Source organism: Halichoeres trimaculatus, unplaced genomic scaffold, assembly GCF_033239565.1.
Source record: "Halichoeres trimaculatus isolate MK-OKI-2021-1 unplaced genomic scaffold, fHalTri1.1 fHalTri1_scaffold_2, whole genome shotgun sequence".
Taxonomy (NCBI): Eukaryota; Metazoa; Chordata; class Actinopteri; order Labriformes; family Labridae; genus Halichoeres; species Halichoeres trimaculatus.
Genome location: NW_027437180.1, coordinates 32036122 through 32052398, shown reverse-complemented (window position 1 = coordinate 32052398; position 16277 = coordinate 32036122). Strand labels below are relative to the sequence as shown.

General features: G+C 40.4%; 1 protein-coding gene across 5 annotated transcripts in view; it reads right to left on the bottom strand.

Annotated features, from left to right (window-relative positions):
• Positions 1–246: 246 nt before the first annotated feature.
• tbc1d1 (TBC1 (tre-2/USP6, BUB2, cdc16) domain family, member 1) overlaps positions 247–16277 on the bottom strand; it is a 57853-nt gene continuing 41822 nt past the window's right edge. For all 5 annotated transcript variants that reach the window (XM_074695661.1, XM_074695669.1, XM_074695652.1 and 2 more), the window contains 8 exons: positions 14687–14848; positions 12910–13068; positions 10044–10144; positions 9715–9858; positions 7249–7408; positions 6065–6234; positions 1838–2014; positions 247–1659 (listed from right to left, as the gene is read on the bottom strand). In XM_074695661.1, the coding sequence (XP_074551762.1) occupies positions 1369–1659; positions 1838–2014; positions 6065–6234; positions 7249–7408; positions 9715–9858; positions 10044–10144; positions 12910–13068; positions 14687–14848 (1364 nt within the window). In that variant the 3' untranslated portion in view covers positions 247–1368. The remainder of the gene's footprint in view (positions 1660–1837; positions 2015–6064; positions 6235–7248; positions 7409–9714; positions 9859–10043; positions 10145–12909; positions 13069–14686; positions 14849–16277) is intronic.

Sequence of the window (16277 nt, the reverse complement as noted above, 5' to 3'; positions counted from 1 at the left end):
CAACTTGCCCAGACATGCCTTTCACTCAAACTACGCAGGAGTTCCTGGAAAGCAATGCACGTCTGTGTTTTAAATGCTGTGTACAGTACATTTCCATATGTTTGAAACCTCATATCAAGACTGTGGTGTTTAAAGTGACTGACATGTTTGGACAGGAGGTGGTATAATCTACACTTCTCATATCAGGCACATGACACACGCAAACAAACACACCTGAAAAAAGGGAACTGGCTTCAGATGTGTTGGAAGGATATGAAATGTATTTTAAAGAACAGAATTATAATCATCAATAAAAGAAAATGTGCAAGGAGAGTCTGGAGTAAAACTAAAACATCTTTACAGTGTAGATCAACAGATTTGTTGACATCAGTGAAGTGCACAGACACAGTAATACAAACATTAAGATACACACACACACACACACACCAAGCAGCAGCTTGGCCTGAAGGAATTCAGTGTGTTGAATACAGTAAATGACTCGTAGCTGACAGATTGTCTCCACAGCAAGTTTCCCAGTTAAAGTTTCAGACGTTTGAAGTCTCTTTTGTCCTGATTCAAAGTAACTGACGTGTCGACGTGTGTGTGGTTACTGTCTTTAAGTTTCTGCTGAACCTTCATCTACTTCCCGCTCGACACACATGGATTGTACTCAAAGGTGAAAAAACAGGAAGTGGATTTATTGTGTTTCTCTTCCTGTGACCTACTGAGGCTGAATGAAGTGATCAGGAAACAAACTTTGGAATACTGAGGAGAATCAACTGACTTCTGAATATGAGCACCAACATCATGTAGCTTACATCATATGAACAAAAACCAAACTGTGTCATGAAGTTTATTCTTCATCCGTCCCTTTAGCTCACTCCTCTTCTTACTTTGGAATCGGCTAATCTTTGTATTACTTCCATTGTAATATGTGCATCAATGACCAGCTCGTTTTTTTAATTAATGGGGGCAATCTTTGGCATCTTTAGCCTCCTTACATTCTAAAACACACAACACAGACACTCCGACACAAACGTACAATACAGGTGCAAATGTAACTGTTGCTTTGACAGTAGAGGCCCAGTGGGACAGTGCTATATTTGGGGACTATTGGTCAGAAAGAAAACGTGTATTTATCTTTATCAGAGCGCAGGAAGTGAGCACTGAATCATACTAAAGTTGTCCAGTCTTTAATTCAATTTCTCTTTCCACCTCATCCCATTTTTGTTCTATTTACGTTCTACTTTTCCTTCAAGTCCAACTTCCTCCGAGATTCCTCTTTTCATTAAAACAGTTTACGTCTCCCTCCACCTCTGCCTTCACTGCACCTCCACACCCGGCCCCTCCTCAGGTTGAGCTCAACATTTGGGAAATTATCAGGTGTGGTTATGAACCCTCAGGAAGAGCCAGAGGGTGGGGGAGGGAGTCCACAGTCCTGTACTCCAGCCCCTCCACCTCTTCTTTTTGTGTGTATCTCTCTGAGGGTGGGGTGACTGTGTGTCCATCAGGAGTGTTGTAAATGCCTAAGCTGGCGAGGAGGTCCTGGAGGCGTGTGACAGTACTCGCAAGCTGCTTCTTTTCCTCCTGCAGAGCAGAAACCTGCTCCTTTAGCCGACCCTCTGACTGGGCCAAAGACTCCACGCGACTCTCCAGGCTGCAAACTCGAGCGTGAGACACCTGTGTGAGACAAGTAAAGGGTTAAAACCAAAAACAAAATGTTTTTTTCTCTTTCAGTAAGCTGTTAGGCATTGGAGGAGAAGATTTGGCAAATTTCTCCTCTCCTCAGCTTTCCAACTTTTTGATTGCTGACTGTTTGTGCTAAGTTCACATGAGATTTTTCCCTGATTGTTTGTACCTGTAGCTCCTCCAGCAGATCAAGGTTCTGCTGTCGGAGGCTCTGATTGGTCCTTTCCAGCTGTGCGGCTCTCTGCTGTTGGTTGAGGGTGGGGGGCGTGTCCAGCAGCTCATCCTGCAGGACGTGATACTCCACCTCATAGGCCTGGAGCTGTTTGGACACATCCATCTCACACACCTGATGAAAACATGCAGAGAGTTAACAACAAGGGGCAGCAGTTTAAATCATGTATAAATCTCTGAAAAGCAGAACATTAACTTTCCATCATCGACTTCAACTATAAAGCTTTTTCTTTTTAAATAAAACATTTTTATTTCGGAAGATGAAAGACACCATCAAAAAATCAGGAACAATAAAGCACAGATTTCTGCCAAGCATATTGTGTCATGCAGCACTTTGGTCCTACTTTAATGTTATACTTCCTTTTAGCAGACTGTCTGCTACAATTTGGTGTTAGTTGCAGATTTGTACAATAGTGACAGTGTTGAGAATTATAATGACCCAGTACATATTTCAAATTACAGATCTTAGTATCCAGAATACTGTCAGGATCTGGTTCGTACTTATGCATCTGTCAGAAATTATGGTGACCTTGTCTTGTATTGTTTTGCAAAGCAATCCGACCATTTACGGTGGAGTTATATACACATACTGGAAAACAGCCCTATAGCACAATGATAGAATCCTTAAAAAAAATCCTGGATCCAGACGGTGATCCAGATCACCTCCAAAATTGAATCACTTCTTCCTTATCCCATTTTGAACATTTCTTTAGAATTTCATCAAGACCCATTGGTAACTTTTTGAGTTATGTCGTTCACAGAAAAACAGACAAACAAACAAACAGGCAAACTCTCCCAAAAACACAACCTCCTTGGCGCAGGTAACGATTTCTTGTTGCACACAACTTTGGCTGATAAAAATGAATATGAATAATTAGAAACAGACAACTCTTGGCTCTTGTGCAGCTTTTTTCAGTTTCCTTTCATTTGAATAAGTTTCAGATGTGTCTTCAACACAAGTTTTGTTATTAACCCTGATTGAACTAATGACCAGAACCAGGTCAAAAAGGTCAATATCATATAGTCAGATCTTGCCTTTTGTTGTGCCTTGATGCAACAAACCACAGAATAAACATCAGGTAAACTTTCTGCAGGCTGTAAACATCCTGCTGCAGCACTCCCTGATTTTTTTCCCTCTTTTTGGATGAAACTTTGAATCACACCACCGTGAGCAAAACGACACCCTGACATAGTTAAATGGCACCTGAGGGAAAGTAACGACAAGCTCCAGCGTTACACAACGCCCCTTGTTCTATCTTTGGAAAATTATATGGTTATAGCATACCTTCTAAACTATAGTGTTCCTTGAGCCATCAACAGTTCCTCCTATTCAAAACAATATGTCAAACGTTCGGTACTGACATCTTTTAGCGAGCCTGACTCATATTTTAATAACAGACAAGGAAGTAGAATAATCGCACTGGGATGTTTTTTTCTTTCTTGAGGGATTACACGCGTGTCTTCATTCAGTTTTATTGTTGATAACAAACACTGACGTGAAAGGTGAAGGTTAAATGACTTCACTGATACTCCACCCATCGGCTGCCCTCGCGTCTTTCACTTAACAACATTATGAGCGAAGAGTTGTGCTTTATCATTGACAGTGAGTCATAAAATCCGATCTCATGATGAAACATTTAATTGTTTCTCAAGTTGACTGACATGAGAACAACACACAGTTACACATCTGAGAGAAAAGACCAGACACACGAGGTAATCCAGATTCTTATCCACCAGTTACCTAACCTACGACCTTTTCTTCCAACAAGAGGGTTGAGAGATAAGTTGATGGTCAGTGATAAGTCTGGAGATATTCATTGTCTTATTGATCATTAATCTCTTTAATCTGCACAGAGAATTAATCCTCAGAGATTTTATTGTTTGTTTAATGTTTGACAGATGCCATCCTTCACTTTCCTCTTACTCATGATGACACAGAATTGAGTAACATGTTCTTGCTTTATGATTAACTGAAAAAGAAGGTTTAATTCAAATTACATCTTGTTTTAAGTATTTTTCATTCAATTGCAGTTCTGTGTCTCCAGAAGGTTCCACCAACAACCTCATCAAACACTTCTATGTTAATCAGTCAGTAAATTTTGTCTCTCTTTACCCACATTTAAGTCCCTACTGTGGTAAATGTCAATATGTAGCCACATGTTTTGGGTGGGGAAAGGTTTTTTTTAACCTTATCTCAAATACTCAATGTCATCATAAGCCCTGTTTCTACCAAGCGGTTCAGTTCGGTTCGTCTCGTTATGGCACGCATATCACAGGGTTTCCACTGACTGATCTCGGGACAGACTCCCAAATAACCAAGACGAGCCGTCCCATTTTTTGGGACCTTTCCGTAGGGGTGCAAGACTAAACTGAACTGAACCCTGGAAGGTGGAGCTACTACACTGCAGGCCATTGATTGGTCGAAAGAATCGTCACGTACCATGCTACAGTGGCTGCATTTCTACCCACGCACACATTCTTCTCTGCAACAAAACTTGACTGCGCTTTATCTCAAAGAGCCAAATGGAAATCGCAAAGACGAAAAATTACTGGATGTCTCCCATAGTTGCGCTTTGTTTACTGTGTAGCATTTTTCTTTTTGGTTTGATTTATTAGCAAGGTACACTGTGTTGCGCTGCTTGGGTGTCGCGCTTTTATTTAACTGACGCAGCTATAGGTATCCATTTGAAAAGTCCACCTACTATGAGGGGGCACCCGTACCAAACCGTACTGGTCTAAACCGGTCTGCTTGGTGGAAAGGGGGCTTTGGGGCCAACGTCCCTGTTGGCCATTTTTGGCACCTCATTCCATCCAAAAGTCGCACACTGTCCTCAGTGCCACTCTTGGCCAGGTGTGCTGTAGGTGAAGGGGTGTTGCCTCGCTCACCCACAGTCAGTGGCTGAAAAGTAACGTCCTGCTCACTCTCCAGTTAAAGATTCACTATTCAGTTGCAGGTTGCAGTGACACAAAAGTTCACTCAGGTGTGGGGAACATTAGTGCAACACTTTCAGTTTAAACCAACACCATTCTTCTCTGATTGACTTTGCTTTTTTGTTTTTTTTGTCCTTCATTTATTTCTTTTTTGCAAATTTCTGTTCCAAAGTTTATTGCATCTAGGGATACACGATATTGGATTTTTGCCGATATCCGATATGCCGATACATTGAAACCCCTTTTGGCCGATACCGATACCGATAATCACAAGTTTGTTTGTTTTTTTCACTGTAAAGAAAGCTAAGTCTATCCTGTACTGGAATTTATGTTACTCTTATTGTGACGGTCTCATTTGTTTAAGAAACACACATAAAACAAGACAAAAAACATTTGATTTTACCATAAATAAGAAATGTATTATTTTTTCAAACTCAAGACATTCAGTATTGAAATACAGACAAATAACTTAATTAGATCACATGGACTTTAAATGTACAATGCATTTTTAAACATAATCAAGTTGCATTTGATTATTTTAGAGCTACTGTAACAACCTGGTGACAGATACAGAGCTCTGCAGTGCAAATAAATGAAGTGCTACATTTTATTTAAGGAGCTTATTTTTCAGATGGAAAATAATAATAATCCTAACTGAATAGCACATTATCGGCTGTGCATATCGGCAGAAATGTTCATATCTGCCGATTCGATAAATGTGTTTTTAAGCTTTTATCTGCCGATACCAATACTGTGCCGATAATATCGTGCATCCCTAATTGCATCTGTCTTCCCTTTAATGTTTTTATGGCCACCTCTTCCTGTTTAGTAATATTACATGTATTATCATTTGATCCTAAAGAATAGATAACCTGACTTGCAGCTCTTGTGTGGTTCAGTCCACAAATATCCCCTCAGACAAATGCAGTACAGAGCTCCATATTAGATATTGGGACTGTTTGGTCACGGGAAATGGGTCACTGATGAAAGTTTTTCCACAATGCAGTCTCTTTTGTGCATTTTTTGTTTGTATTTTTTGTTGAAATCAATAAAAATAATCTTGGGGAATAAGAAAACCTTCTGTGAATCTGAAGCTTTGAAGCATGTTTGACTCCTTTTGTGAAGCAGCTAACGCAATGCTAGTGCAATCCTCAGTATCATGCACTAGCGCTCATGTGAAAGTTGGGATAAAAATCAGTCCCGAGAAAAAGTTCTGTCAGTGTCTTGTTCTGACCTGGTTGATGGTTTTCTCCATCTGTACCAAACCCAGGTTTGGCAGCGTGGTCTTGATGAAGTCCACTATGGACTCCAGGTTCTCATGCTGCAGTATCAGGGGCTTGTGGCTCCCCAGCAGACTCAAGGCCACCTTGAAGATGACCTCTGACCCCTGCAGGAACAACATATCTGACAAAGGAGAGGGAAACAAGAAGAAGGCGGATCCATGAGACTGAAATGAAAAGTGACAGGCGCTCATGAAACAGCTCCCAGAGACAACAACAGGGTTTAATCTATGAAAGGTGCTTTGACGTCAATAAAAAGTTTTAAACAAACATAAATACAGGCCAGAGTGAATGTGAAGAAGCAGTGTAGGTGTGTTTATTTGTGTGCGTGCTGGGAAGGCACCAGGGTGGAGTAAGGGTTAGGCAGGTTTGCATGAGATCACACAACAGATTAAGGAATGGGAGTGGAGGTGTGATATCAAAGACTTAACAGTGCTACAATGATGCCCTCTAACTGTAAAACACACACACTCACACACACATACACGCACACACATACACACAGTTATGCTCAGATGAGCACGAGGAGCCAGTGAGTCTGGTTCACTGACCAAGCAGAGTGTAGGAAACTAGGCATGAAAACAACAGAGGAAGGAATGAGGGAGAGGAAAGCAAAGGCATGAGGAACGAAGGACGTATGTGAAGGGGCTGAGGGTGTGATGATATTTACACGAGTGTAAGCTGTTAAGGTCACTTCAGGGGACATCAAAGTGAAACAGTCTAACTCAGACGTTTATCTAAAAGTCTGTGCACACATGACTCACTGTGGGAGATGTGATTTTTGGGAAACAGATGTCTAGGTTTAGAAAATGGGTCATTACTGTAGAACTTCTGTTTATCCTTTAACAATGTGCAATGCCACACCCATCCTTGCATCACTACAAAACTCTTTGAGATGCCGTGTATGAATCTGGCCTCACAATCTTGTTTTCCTTTGGCTTTGTTCATTTTTCCCATCAAACTTTTCCTGCAACACCATTTTCTCCTCCCTGTCCCATTGTTCGGGTTTTCAGAATCACATTCAAAACGCTGACTGTAGATTTTTGACTTCAGAGGATAAAGAGAAAGCATTGACTCAAACTAGGTTGTGGTTTCTGGTTTATGAGTGTTAGGATACACAGTAGCTTTCGAAGCCTACCAAAGACTCGAGCCACGAAGCCGAGGGGGAAGTGTGAGGCGAAGGCGGTGAGGAACCAGGGGGTGGCGTACAAGCTGGGCCCGATCTCCTGCTGTTCCAGGTGGATGTAGAGATCCCTGTGGTAGTCGTGGAGCAGCCGCGACAACTGGTACATTTGAATCTGACATGAACACACAACAAAGAGTATTAGCGTGGAGAAATGTGGCATTATTTTAACCAGTGGTTCTCAACTGACGGCTTCTATCTTTTATGTGCCAACACCTCACTGCTCGACACACCAAGGTTTGTTTTTCTTTATTTTAAAGCTCCTTTGTACTTGGTCTAAAAATATCCATAACTAATCCAGTCTGTGTTGTACTTGGGTTTAGCCATGCTCAGTTAACAAATGACAAACAAACTTAGCAGGTCTTCTTCTACTCCAAGAGGCGGTTGGGAGCTATCGCCATCTAGATTTAGGAAAGTGAACCAAACAGCACTACCATGCATACAAATCCCCTTCAAAATAAAAGCAAAGGATTTAAAAAAAATATATATATATATATATATTTCTTTTCGCCCAGACTAAAGCCAGCAACCCACTGAAACCACCGACCGTAAAGATAATGGGCGTAGTGTTCCTGAAGTCACCCATCTGTTTCTGAAACAGATTTTTGAAGCAGATTGGCAACTGCAGCCATATGGGAATGACAGGGGCTTTGAATACATCTATAGGGCACACGTCAGTCACATGAGCTGAGTGAGCTCACAATCTTAGGCTGTATTCAGACCAGAAAAGTCCTTTGGTCCACTTGTTTGGTCCAGACCAAAAGCGGACTTTAATTTTCGTTTGGTGCGGTTCGTATTCAGATTGTACTTTTTGCAAGTGGACTATATTCTGTAAACACATCCACGTGTGTGACAATCAGTGCTCTCACTGGACAGCACTGACAAAGGTGGCACACAGAAAACAGACCTGGAAATGGAGGTAAACATGTGTTTGTGCTCTTATTAGAGCTGCAAAATCATTTTCAGTTTCAAGAGCAGCTCCTTCAAAGCAGGCTTAACAACACCATTTCAAATTTTGGAACAGCGAAGATGAATGCGCGCAGCAAGGAGACGCTATGCTCTGCGTGTCCTGACCCACAACATGCGAGCAACAGCGTGGCTAAACAGAAGACGGAGGATCAGGTATGAACTAAAGACAGTTAGGTTATGGTGGCTTTATAGGCCCAAAAGGCACATGTATCCTGTAGTTAGTTCGGATGGACCTTGGTTTGTATTCAGACCTGCAGCGGAGAACCACAAACCGCACCAGAGTTCGTTTGGAAGCGGACCAAGACCACCTCAAAAAGTGGGTCTCGGTCCGGTTGTTTGATCCGCACCAGGGTTTGTTTGTCTATTCACACCAGCATGAAAAGTCAGCACCAGCTTGGGAAACGAACCCTGGTCCGTTTAAAGTGGAACAAACAGTCCAGGTCTGAATACGCCCTTAATATCCTCTTAACTACCGGGTTAGAAAAAAATTCACCCCCTCGTACAGTGCGTACTAATTTTGAAATTAGTGATTCAGACAGGAAATGTTATTTAAACCAGGCTGTAAATAGGTAATTTCTGCAGTGAAAACGGCTTTTTATTTTTTGGCTTGGTGTGTTTGTGACTTACGGTACTTGCGAAGCCAGCTTCAAGCGGACACTAGAGAAACAGCAGATTTTAGCTCTTCTGCATTGTCTCATATTCATAGTCCGGAGATTGCCGCTTGACTGAAACCCACCAGATGAGAACCACTTAACTAAACAACAGCAATTATTTCTTCTACATGTCTTATGTTATGATTTAAGACAGTTTCTGACACAATCCTGTTTGGGGTGCCACAGGCCTCACAGTTAAAAAGAAGAATGAATTATTTTAATTCTTGCAACACAGATCCAGAGAAGCACTTCAACACCTGATTGCTGTAATCATCAATCTCTCAAAGTAAGTGAAGATTGTTTGTGTGGCACATAACATTAAAAGTTCCCAGGTGCTTCACAGTCACATGATAGACAGGGACAGATACAAGACAGTAAATCTCCAAACAAACAAAACAATGCATCAATGCAGAAGAATGTTAACACAATGACGGCAGGGTAAATGATGCCAGTTTGATACCGCCCAATAAGTTTGACTGTCTAGAGTTGCAGTTGTTCCACTGAAGGCTGTAATTTGATGCTTAATTAAAATGAAAACCTGCGTCACAGGTATCTTGGTGACTCCCTGCGGAGTAATAAAGAGGATGGATTCCTGCTCATATATGATATCAAGGAAACCAGTAGGCTGACGTGCAAATCTTGTGTCAGAGCTAGAAATGTTATCAATCATCCGTCATCGTATAATGTGAGACAGGCTGAGGTGTATAAAAGAGCAGTGATGTAAAGTGGTGTTTGACTAACAGAGACAATGATCAAGGATTCTTTAATGTGAGACAAAGAGTCTCTGTGCACAACTCACCTGCAGGATGATCATGTCAGGCCTGTACTGTTTGCGGAGCCCAACATCAAACATGAGAAATTTGAGCATGTCAAAGGCGTCCTCTTCCCCCATGTGTAACAGCAGAACTCCCGCAATGAAGGACAAGCCCTGGCAGTAGCCGACCTAAGAAAACAACACCAGATTTGACATCTACACACATGAGGAGGCAAGGGAAAAAAAAACACTGAAGGTAGAGACAGTTGACACTTCCAATTAGCTCATCATGTCGGGAGGAGAGAGATACTTGAGCAGAAAGTGAAAGAGGAAGTAGAGCCAGAGAGAGCGCTAAAAGAAGAATTAGATCCTACCTCAGGGTCTAGCAGGGAGTAGGCTTTGAGTAAATTAAACAGAGACAGCTGTCCTGCACCCAGCTGCGCCTGGAAATATGGATGAGTGGGAAAAGTGCGACCTGGGAAAGAAAAGAGGGCAGATATGAGAATGTTTACATTCAGGAGGAATTCCTCTTCCAGACACAGTGTCTATAAGATGTCTGCGATAAACTTGATACGCATCAGAAGTAGAAGAGATGTGATTTATTTCACTTTATCTGAGACGCTCTGGAGAATCCTTAATGATACAAAGGACACCAGAGCCTGTAGGTGTGTGCACCACCTGTTTGAACAAAGCAGCTAAAAGTTTGCCTTAGGATGAGACTTTACACTCTGCTGTTGATGTTAAAAAAAAAAAAAAAGCAGAGAGCATGTGCCAACTTATTCCAGGTTGCCATGTTCACAAACATGTTCATGAAAACAGGCACACACATGAATGCGTGTTTAAGTAAAGACCACATACCCTCCCTCAGCAGCTTAGTGTGTATCGCAGGATGGGACGTGTGTCTTTCAAACATGACAACATAATGACCTGGGATCTGTAAAAGAACATTCTTGACGTGGACAGGCTGGTAATTGGTAGGTGTGTGTATGTGTGTGTGTGTGTTGGGACTGAGGACTTCTTGACTTACAGTGTGTGACAGTGAAGCTTTGGGGAAGACAATGACGACGGTGTGAGTGTGTATTTGTGGAATGTGCTGGAGGGGCTTTATGCTTATGTACATAATACCACGGCTCCCTCCCCTGCCCCAAGGTAAGATGTGTGTCGACTGTAATGTGAGGTGTGGGAGTTCTGTACTTCACCCAGCACCTTGAAAGTCCACAGCCTCTTCAAGAGTTAACTGATCAAATTAAAACAACAGCGCTTTAGGTTTCAGTGTATTTCACACCTGCAGCTTTCTTTGCAGCTGACACCCTGTTTTCATCCTACAGTGCATCGCACCTTTACATCGGACTACGCTGTAGCTGTGCATGCTGCTTCCTCAGTCTCCGCCCAGTGTGATCAGAGTGAATAACACAGATAGACACTTGAAAGACGTAGGGTCACCAGTAAAAAAAAAAAGGGAGGAGATGAAGTGCTGCAGGGATGGATGTGCAGCATGTGATGAATTCTATGAATTCAATGTATGTGGGTGTTAAATGGGCGGGTGTGGGCACTCTTTCTGTTTGTGTGGGTTTTTGGGGAGGAGGTATTGTGAACATTTTAGGGTGAAACTGTTAAAATCAGGTATGTAGAGCCTCGTAACCCTTTTTCACACCTAACAAGGGAAACAGAATACCATAGTCTACATGAGGCGTTTGCCAAACCACAACAGAAAACCAGTGAGCAACTCGAGGTCCAGAAAGTGCGTTCTCTGAATAAATGTAGTCATTACACTCTGGCTGTGCAGATCATTGTTTTCTGGTAAAATTATAAATCAATATCAAGGACAAACCAAGTAAATGATTAATGAGGCGCCTTTTACAGGTAATTGCTTCTGAGAATTCTGAAAACTTGGATTTTCAGGAGGACATTTTAAGATCTCATTCTTGATTTAAAGATTAGAAAAACATTTCAGTTAAACAGTTGTTTACAAGACACACAGCGATGAGGTGGAGTACCTATTTGAGGTTGTGCGAGATTGGCATGTATACTGCAAAAACTTCAAAACTAAACAAGTGTTTATCCAATCCAGTCCCAATCCAACATTTAAAAACATACTTTTAACTTGAGCAGTTTAAATGCTGGAGAAAGGACTCCCCCACCCCCAATATTTATTTAATTATCTTTTTTCTATTTATTCAAATTTTCAATTTTTCTTTTTTAAGTTTATATATATTTTTTTATGTGTATGTAGGTTATAACTGTATGAGCGTGCATGTATATGTTTTTTCTTTTTAAAATTTTATGTGAAGTCTATTAGCAATCATGTCACAATTTAACTAATTATCAACTACCTCAGGATCTGGGAAATTAAGGGTGGATGGGTTTAAGGGGTGTTTTATTTAATTGTCTTTGCTTTTGTTTTAGATGACATTTTTGTCAATGTTTTTTTTGCAATATCTTTAGTATATGCAGATGACCTGAAATATTTCTGGACAAACTTCTTTATTTTTTGTACTATCTACAAAAATTAATTATTAATTAATTAATAAAAATATTTTGAAAAAAAAAGACACTTTTGAACAAAGTGCTGCATACAGAGAAATTAGATAATCAAAATAAAATAAAATAAAATAAAAATAAGTGGCCCATATGAGACAAAAGAGACACTCCACGTAAAATACAACAACAACAAAAAAAACAATTAAAAATTCATAACACAATTAACAAACAATTGAAAGACACGAAGAACAACAATCAAATAAATAATTAAATAAAGAAATAAAATCAGGATTACTGTGTGTTAAAAGCCAGAGAAAAAAGATAGGTTTTAAGATGAGATTTAAAAAATGTCGCAGGTTTGGTAAGAAATGTCATATTAGACTTATAAGAGATATTTACTTCATTTTCTTGTGTTCTTATCTCAAAGAAACTTTTCTTAGCCCACTTGGAAGGGTTTTTTTTACCATTAACAGGCAATTTAGGCATAATTTTTGTCTTTTAATATCTTTGAATACAACATTTTCTGAACTTGTCAGGTGAATACACTTCACTTTAAGTCTAATAAAACCACCTTTTACAAAATATAACACACAAACACTTGGAATTATTCTTTTCTGTGTAAAATATGTCCAAAAATTTTCTGACTCACACCCTTATGGCTTTTAATAGCCACATCTTGCAGGGAAGATTTAAAATCAAGTGTGGAACAAATACTTATTAAAGAACATGAACATTTTCTGCATCTTGAGTGTGAATTACCCAGATCTATGAGGATGGCGTGTTGTTGTGATGTGAGCTGTTTCAGCAGCTCTTTGTACGGAGTGTGATTGGCAGGTGGCCGGGACGGGACCGTCTGCCTGAGCAGGTACTGCTCAGAGAGAAACTTCCAGATCTCGCCGCGATGCTGCCGTGGGACACCTGCCGGAGATGACAGAGACAGAGACAGAGGAGGAGCGGGGTGTGGTTGAGTGGGAAGGGGTAGTTCAAAGGTGGTGTGACATGTTAATCTGCTTGAACTAGGCGGCGTTCAAGTGCATTCCTTGTAAAATTTGGTTTCAGTCAGTACTATGCAAATTCTGCCTGAGACATGCAGCAAATGAGGAGATCCAAGGTTTGGACTTGACAATGTGGTCAAACTTGGGGGCTTAAGGTGCTTAAAGGAGACTCACCGTCGCTTTTAAATACCACATGTCAGCCCAGTAATTACTCTGACAGGCAGTTGGGGAGTGTTAGTTTGTGAGGCAACAGGATCTGTTCCTGGATAGTGAACAGAAACACTAGAGCTCTAAATAAAAACTATTCTTGACCAAACAACATTTACAAAAAACAATCTCCCTCATCATGTGGTTGGGTAAAAGCACTGAGAATATTTACCCCAAGTCTTATCCTCTGGAGAATATGAATCCTAAAATAACTGGTGTATCATAAATTAAATCAGACTTTAATAAAGTCACTCTCTTAAAACAGCCAGAGTGCATTTCTTTTATTTTTTCAGAGAATCAAAAATGTTACCATCCTGGTAAATTTTGCTCATGACATTTCAGACACACCCTGTTAACATATGCACATTGACGCTTTGAAGCCACCTTCTATAACCACACAGAGATATGAAGGCCTGAAGCAGTCGCAGAGGTAAGGTTTAAACAATTTAAGAAATGTTCATTTTCATATTAGGAGTGTTCTGCATGTGAATAATACCTCAGGGACTGAGAGTGAAAACGCCAACAACTGAAACAGTAAATCAGGAGACCAGCTCACCTAGATTTGTCAAGAGCCAAACCAGCTCGCACAAATCTCACTGTGTGAATAAACAACCTTTTACAGCTTCATGGGAGGTTTCATTTTAGTTTTCAGTCGAAACTTCATGAGTTTTTAACTGCATGCCTGTCACGCCAGAGCAAACATTAATGTTTCATATTCTCCCCACGAAGGACTCATTTTTTATTTTCACTCTTTAGTGTTTGTATGGATTGATAAAAAAAAAATCATACATCAATATGTGAGCTTTAGTTTGTGTTTCTGGGATTTTAACTGAAATATTTCACTTTAGCAGCTTTAATAAGAAGGAAGTGATGTAGAATATGGCTGAAGAGGAAAAGATTTATTTCTACTGGTATGACCATTCCTATCAAAATAAGACAATAAAGCCTAAAAAAAACAACAACCCCATGTTTGTACAGATCTTGGGATATTGTGTAAACATATCTCTGAAAACCAGGGCTCAACTTCTTCATCTTCTGATTTCATCTTAATACAAAGTTGTATAGCTCTAAAGGTTACTTTACTACATTATTTCAGAACAGAGATAACCCTGCTGTCCTGCTGATACTAGAAAATGGGATGAAAATACACAATATTAAAACAAAGTAGGCTATTTTTTAACTGATCTTAAAGGAGAGCACTGACTGATGATTCAAAGAAACACATCTACAGTTTGAGAACTTCATACATCAAGCTTTGGTCAATATCTACTAATACCTGATGAAAAACTTTTCAAGGAAGCGCTGATATATGAGTTCATGGAGACGATGCGTACCTTGTGCAACAGCAGCGTGTATGACTTCTGGGTCAAATTTAACCTTTGCCCTCGCAGGAGTTCCCAGCATCTTCTCCCAGACCAGAGTGACCTCCTTCAGACACGGAGTGATTTCCTCGTAGTCCAGCTTCAGGCGCCTGTTCTGCAGATCACTCTCTGAAGCTGCATCACACAAACACAAAAAAGACAATGTGAGCATGTTTGGTAATACATTATTTATTTCTGTAAATGTATTCAAACCAACTACCAAGCGATGCTCTCTTCATCGTACACAACAGTCTAAACTTTATCAGCCAACTTCCAGTACATCTAGAGTTCATTTCGTAGAGTACATATTTTACTTTTAGATAAAGAGGAATTTAAAACATCCTAGCCATTAGTTTTTTGTCTCAATAAATACGTGAGACATGGATGAATGAGCTGTCGGAGTGCATCAGATTGGAAAGACTGACTTATGTAACCAAAGAAAAACTGGAAGACTCTTGTGGGAGCCATATATACATTACAGCATCTGAAAAAAAGGGACATTTAAATTGCCAGTTTTTTTTATTATCATTCTTTCCGTTGTAGTTTAGGAGAAGGGTCAGCCTAAGTGCACAAGTGTTCCCCGAACAGATGAGTCTTCAGACATCTCTTAAAAGTAGAAAGGGACTCTGCAGATCGTATAGAAGTAGGTCATTCAATTTACCCACCATTTGGGCACAACAGAGGAGAAGAGTCTGGCTAGAGATTTGGAGCCACGCTGGGCTCACCAGGCGTCTTTCACGAGCAGAGCATAGTGGATGAGAGGGAGTGTAGACCTGGATGAGGGATCACAGGTCGGCAGGAGCCATTCTTGTCAATGTATGCATACAGGTTTATGTATATACATGTGTAAACTTGTATGTTTATAAGAATATATGTATTCATATGTTACTGAGGTATATGAAATTGTGTATATTCAAGCGTATATATGTGAATTAGTGTGTATGAACATGTATTTATTTCATTCAGTGCAAATCTATTTAGTATGATTGGGTGTGTGCAGATGTTTATATTTTAAACTATGTTCTTTATAGTTAATACAATGTACAGTATTTGTTTACCTTTCAATATAAAACTTGAAAACTAATTAAAACACTGTAAAAAAAATATATAAGTGAGACACAACACTGGTATTCTTGTTTGATCACTTGTTGAATGCAAGTTCAATGTGTTTCCTTTTCTTCTGCTTATCCGTTGTTCACTCAAACCGCGCAGTGAAAGCTGAGAGTGCTGACCCTGGACTTTGAAAAAACATCAGTAAAAGCTAAACAGGGAGACACAAACTGTGAATTCCGTTTTAACATGTTGACACCAGTGATCAAAGAAGGTGAGGGCACACCCAGAGCCCCTCATGTGTATCTCTCTATGACAACACCCTTCCTCTCTCCTGGCCCAAATCTCTCAACCCACAACCCCATTCTTCTTCTCTTTCACTTTTTCTGCCAAACCTCGACTCCCTTTTCCTCATTCAATCCCACGTTTGTCTCATCAAAGGCATGCTCTACTTCTTCTTTCTCCCTCAAGGACTCCCCCACCCTCTCTGCTTATGTGTGGCATCCACCTGAGG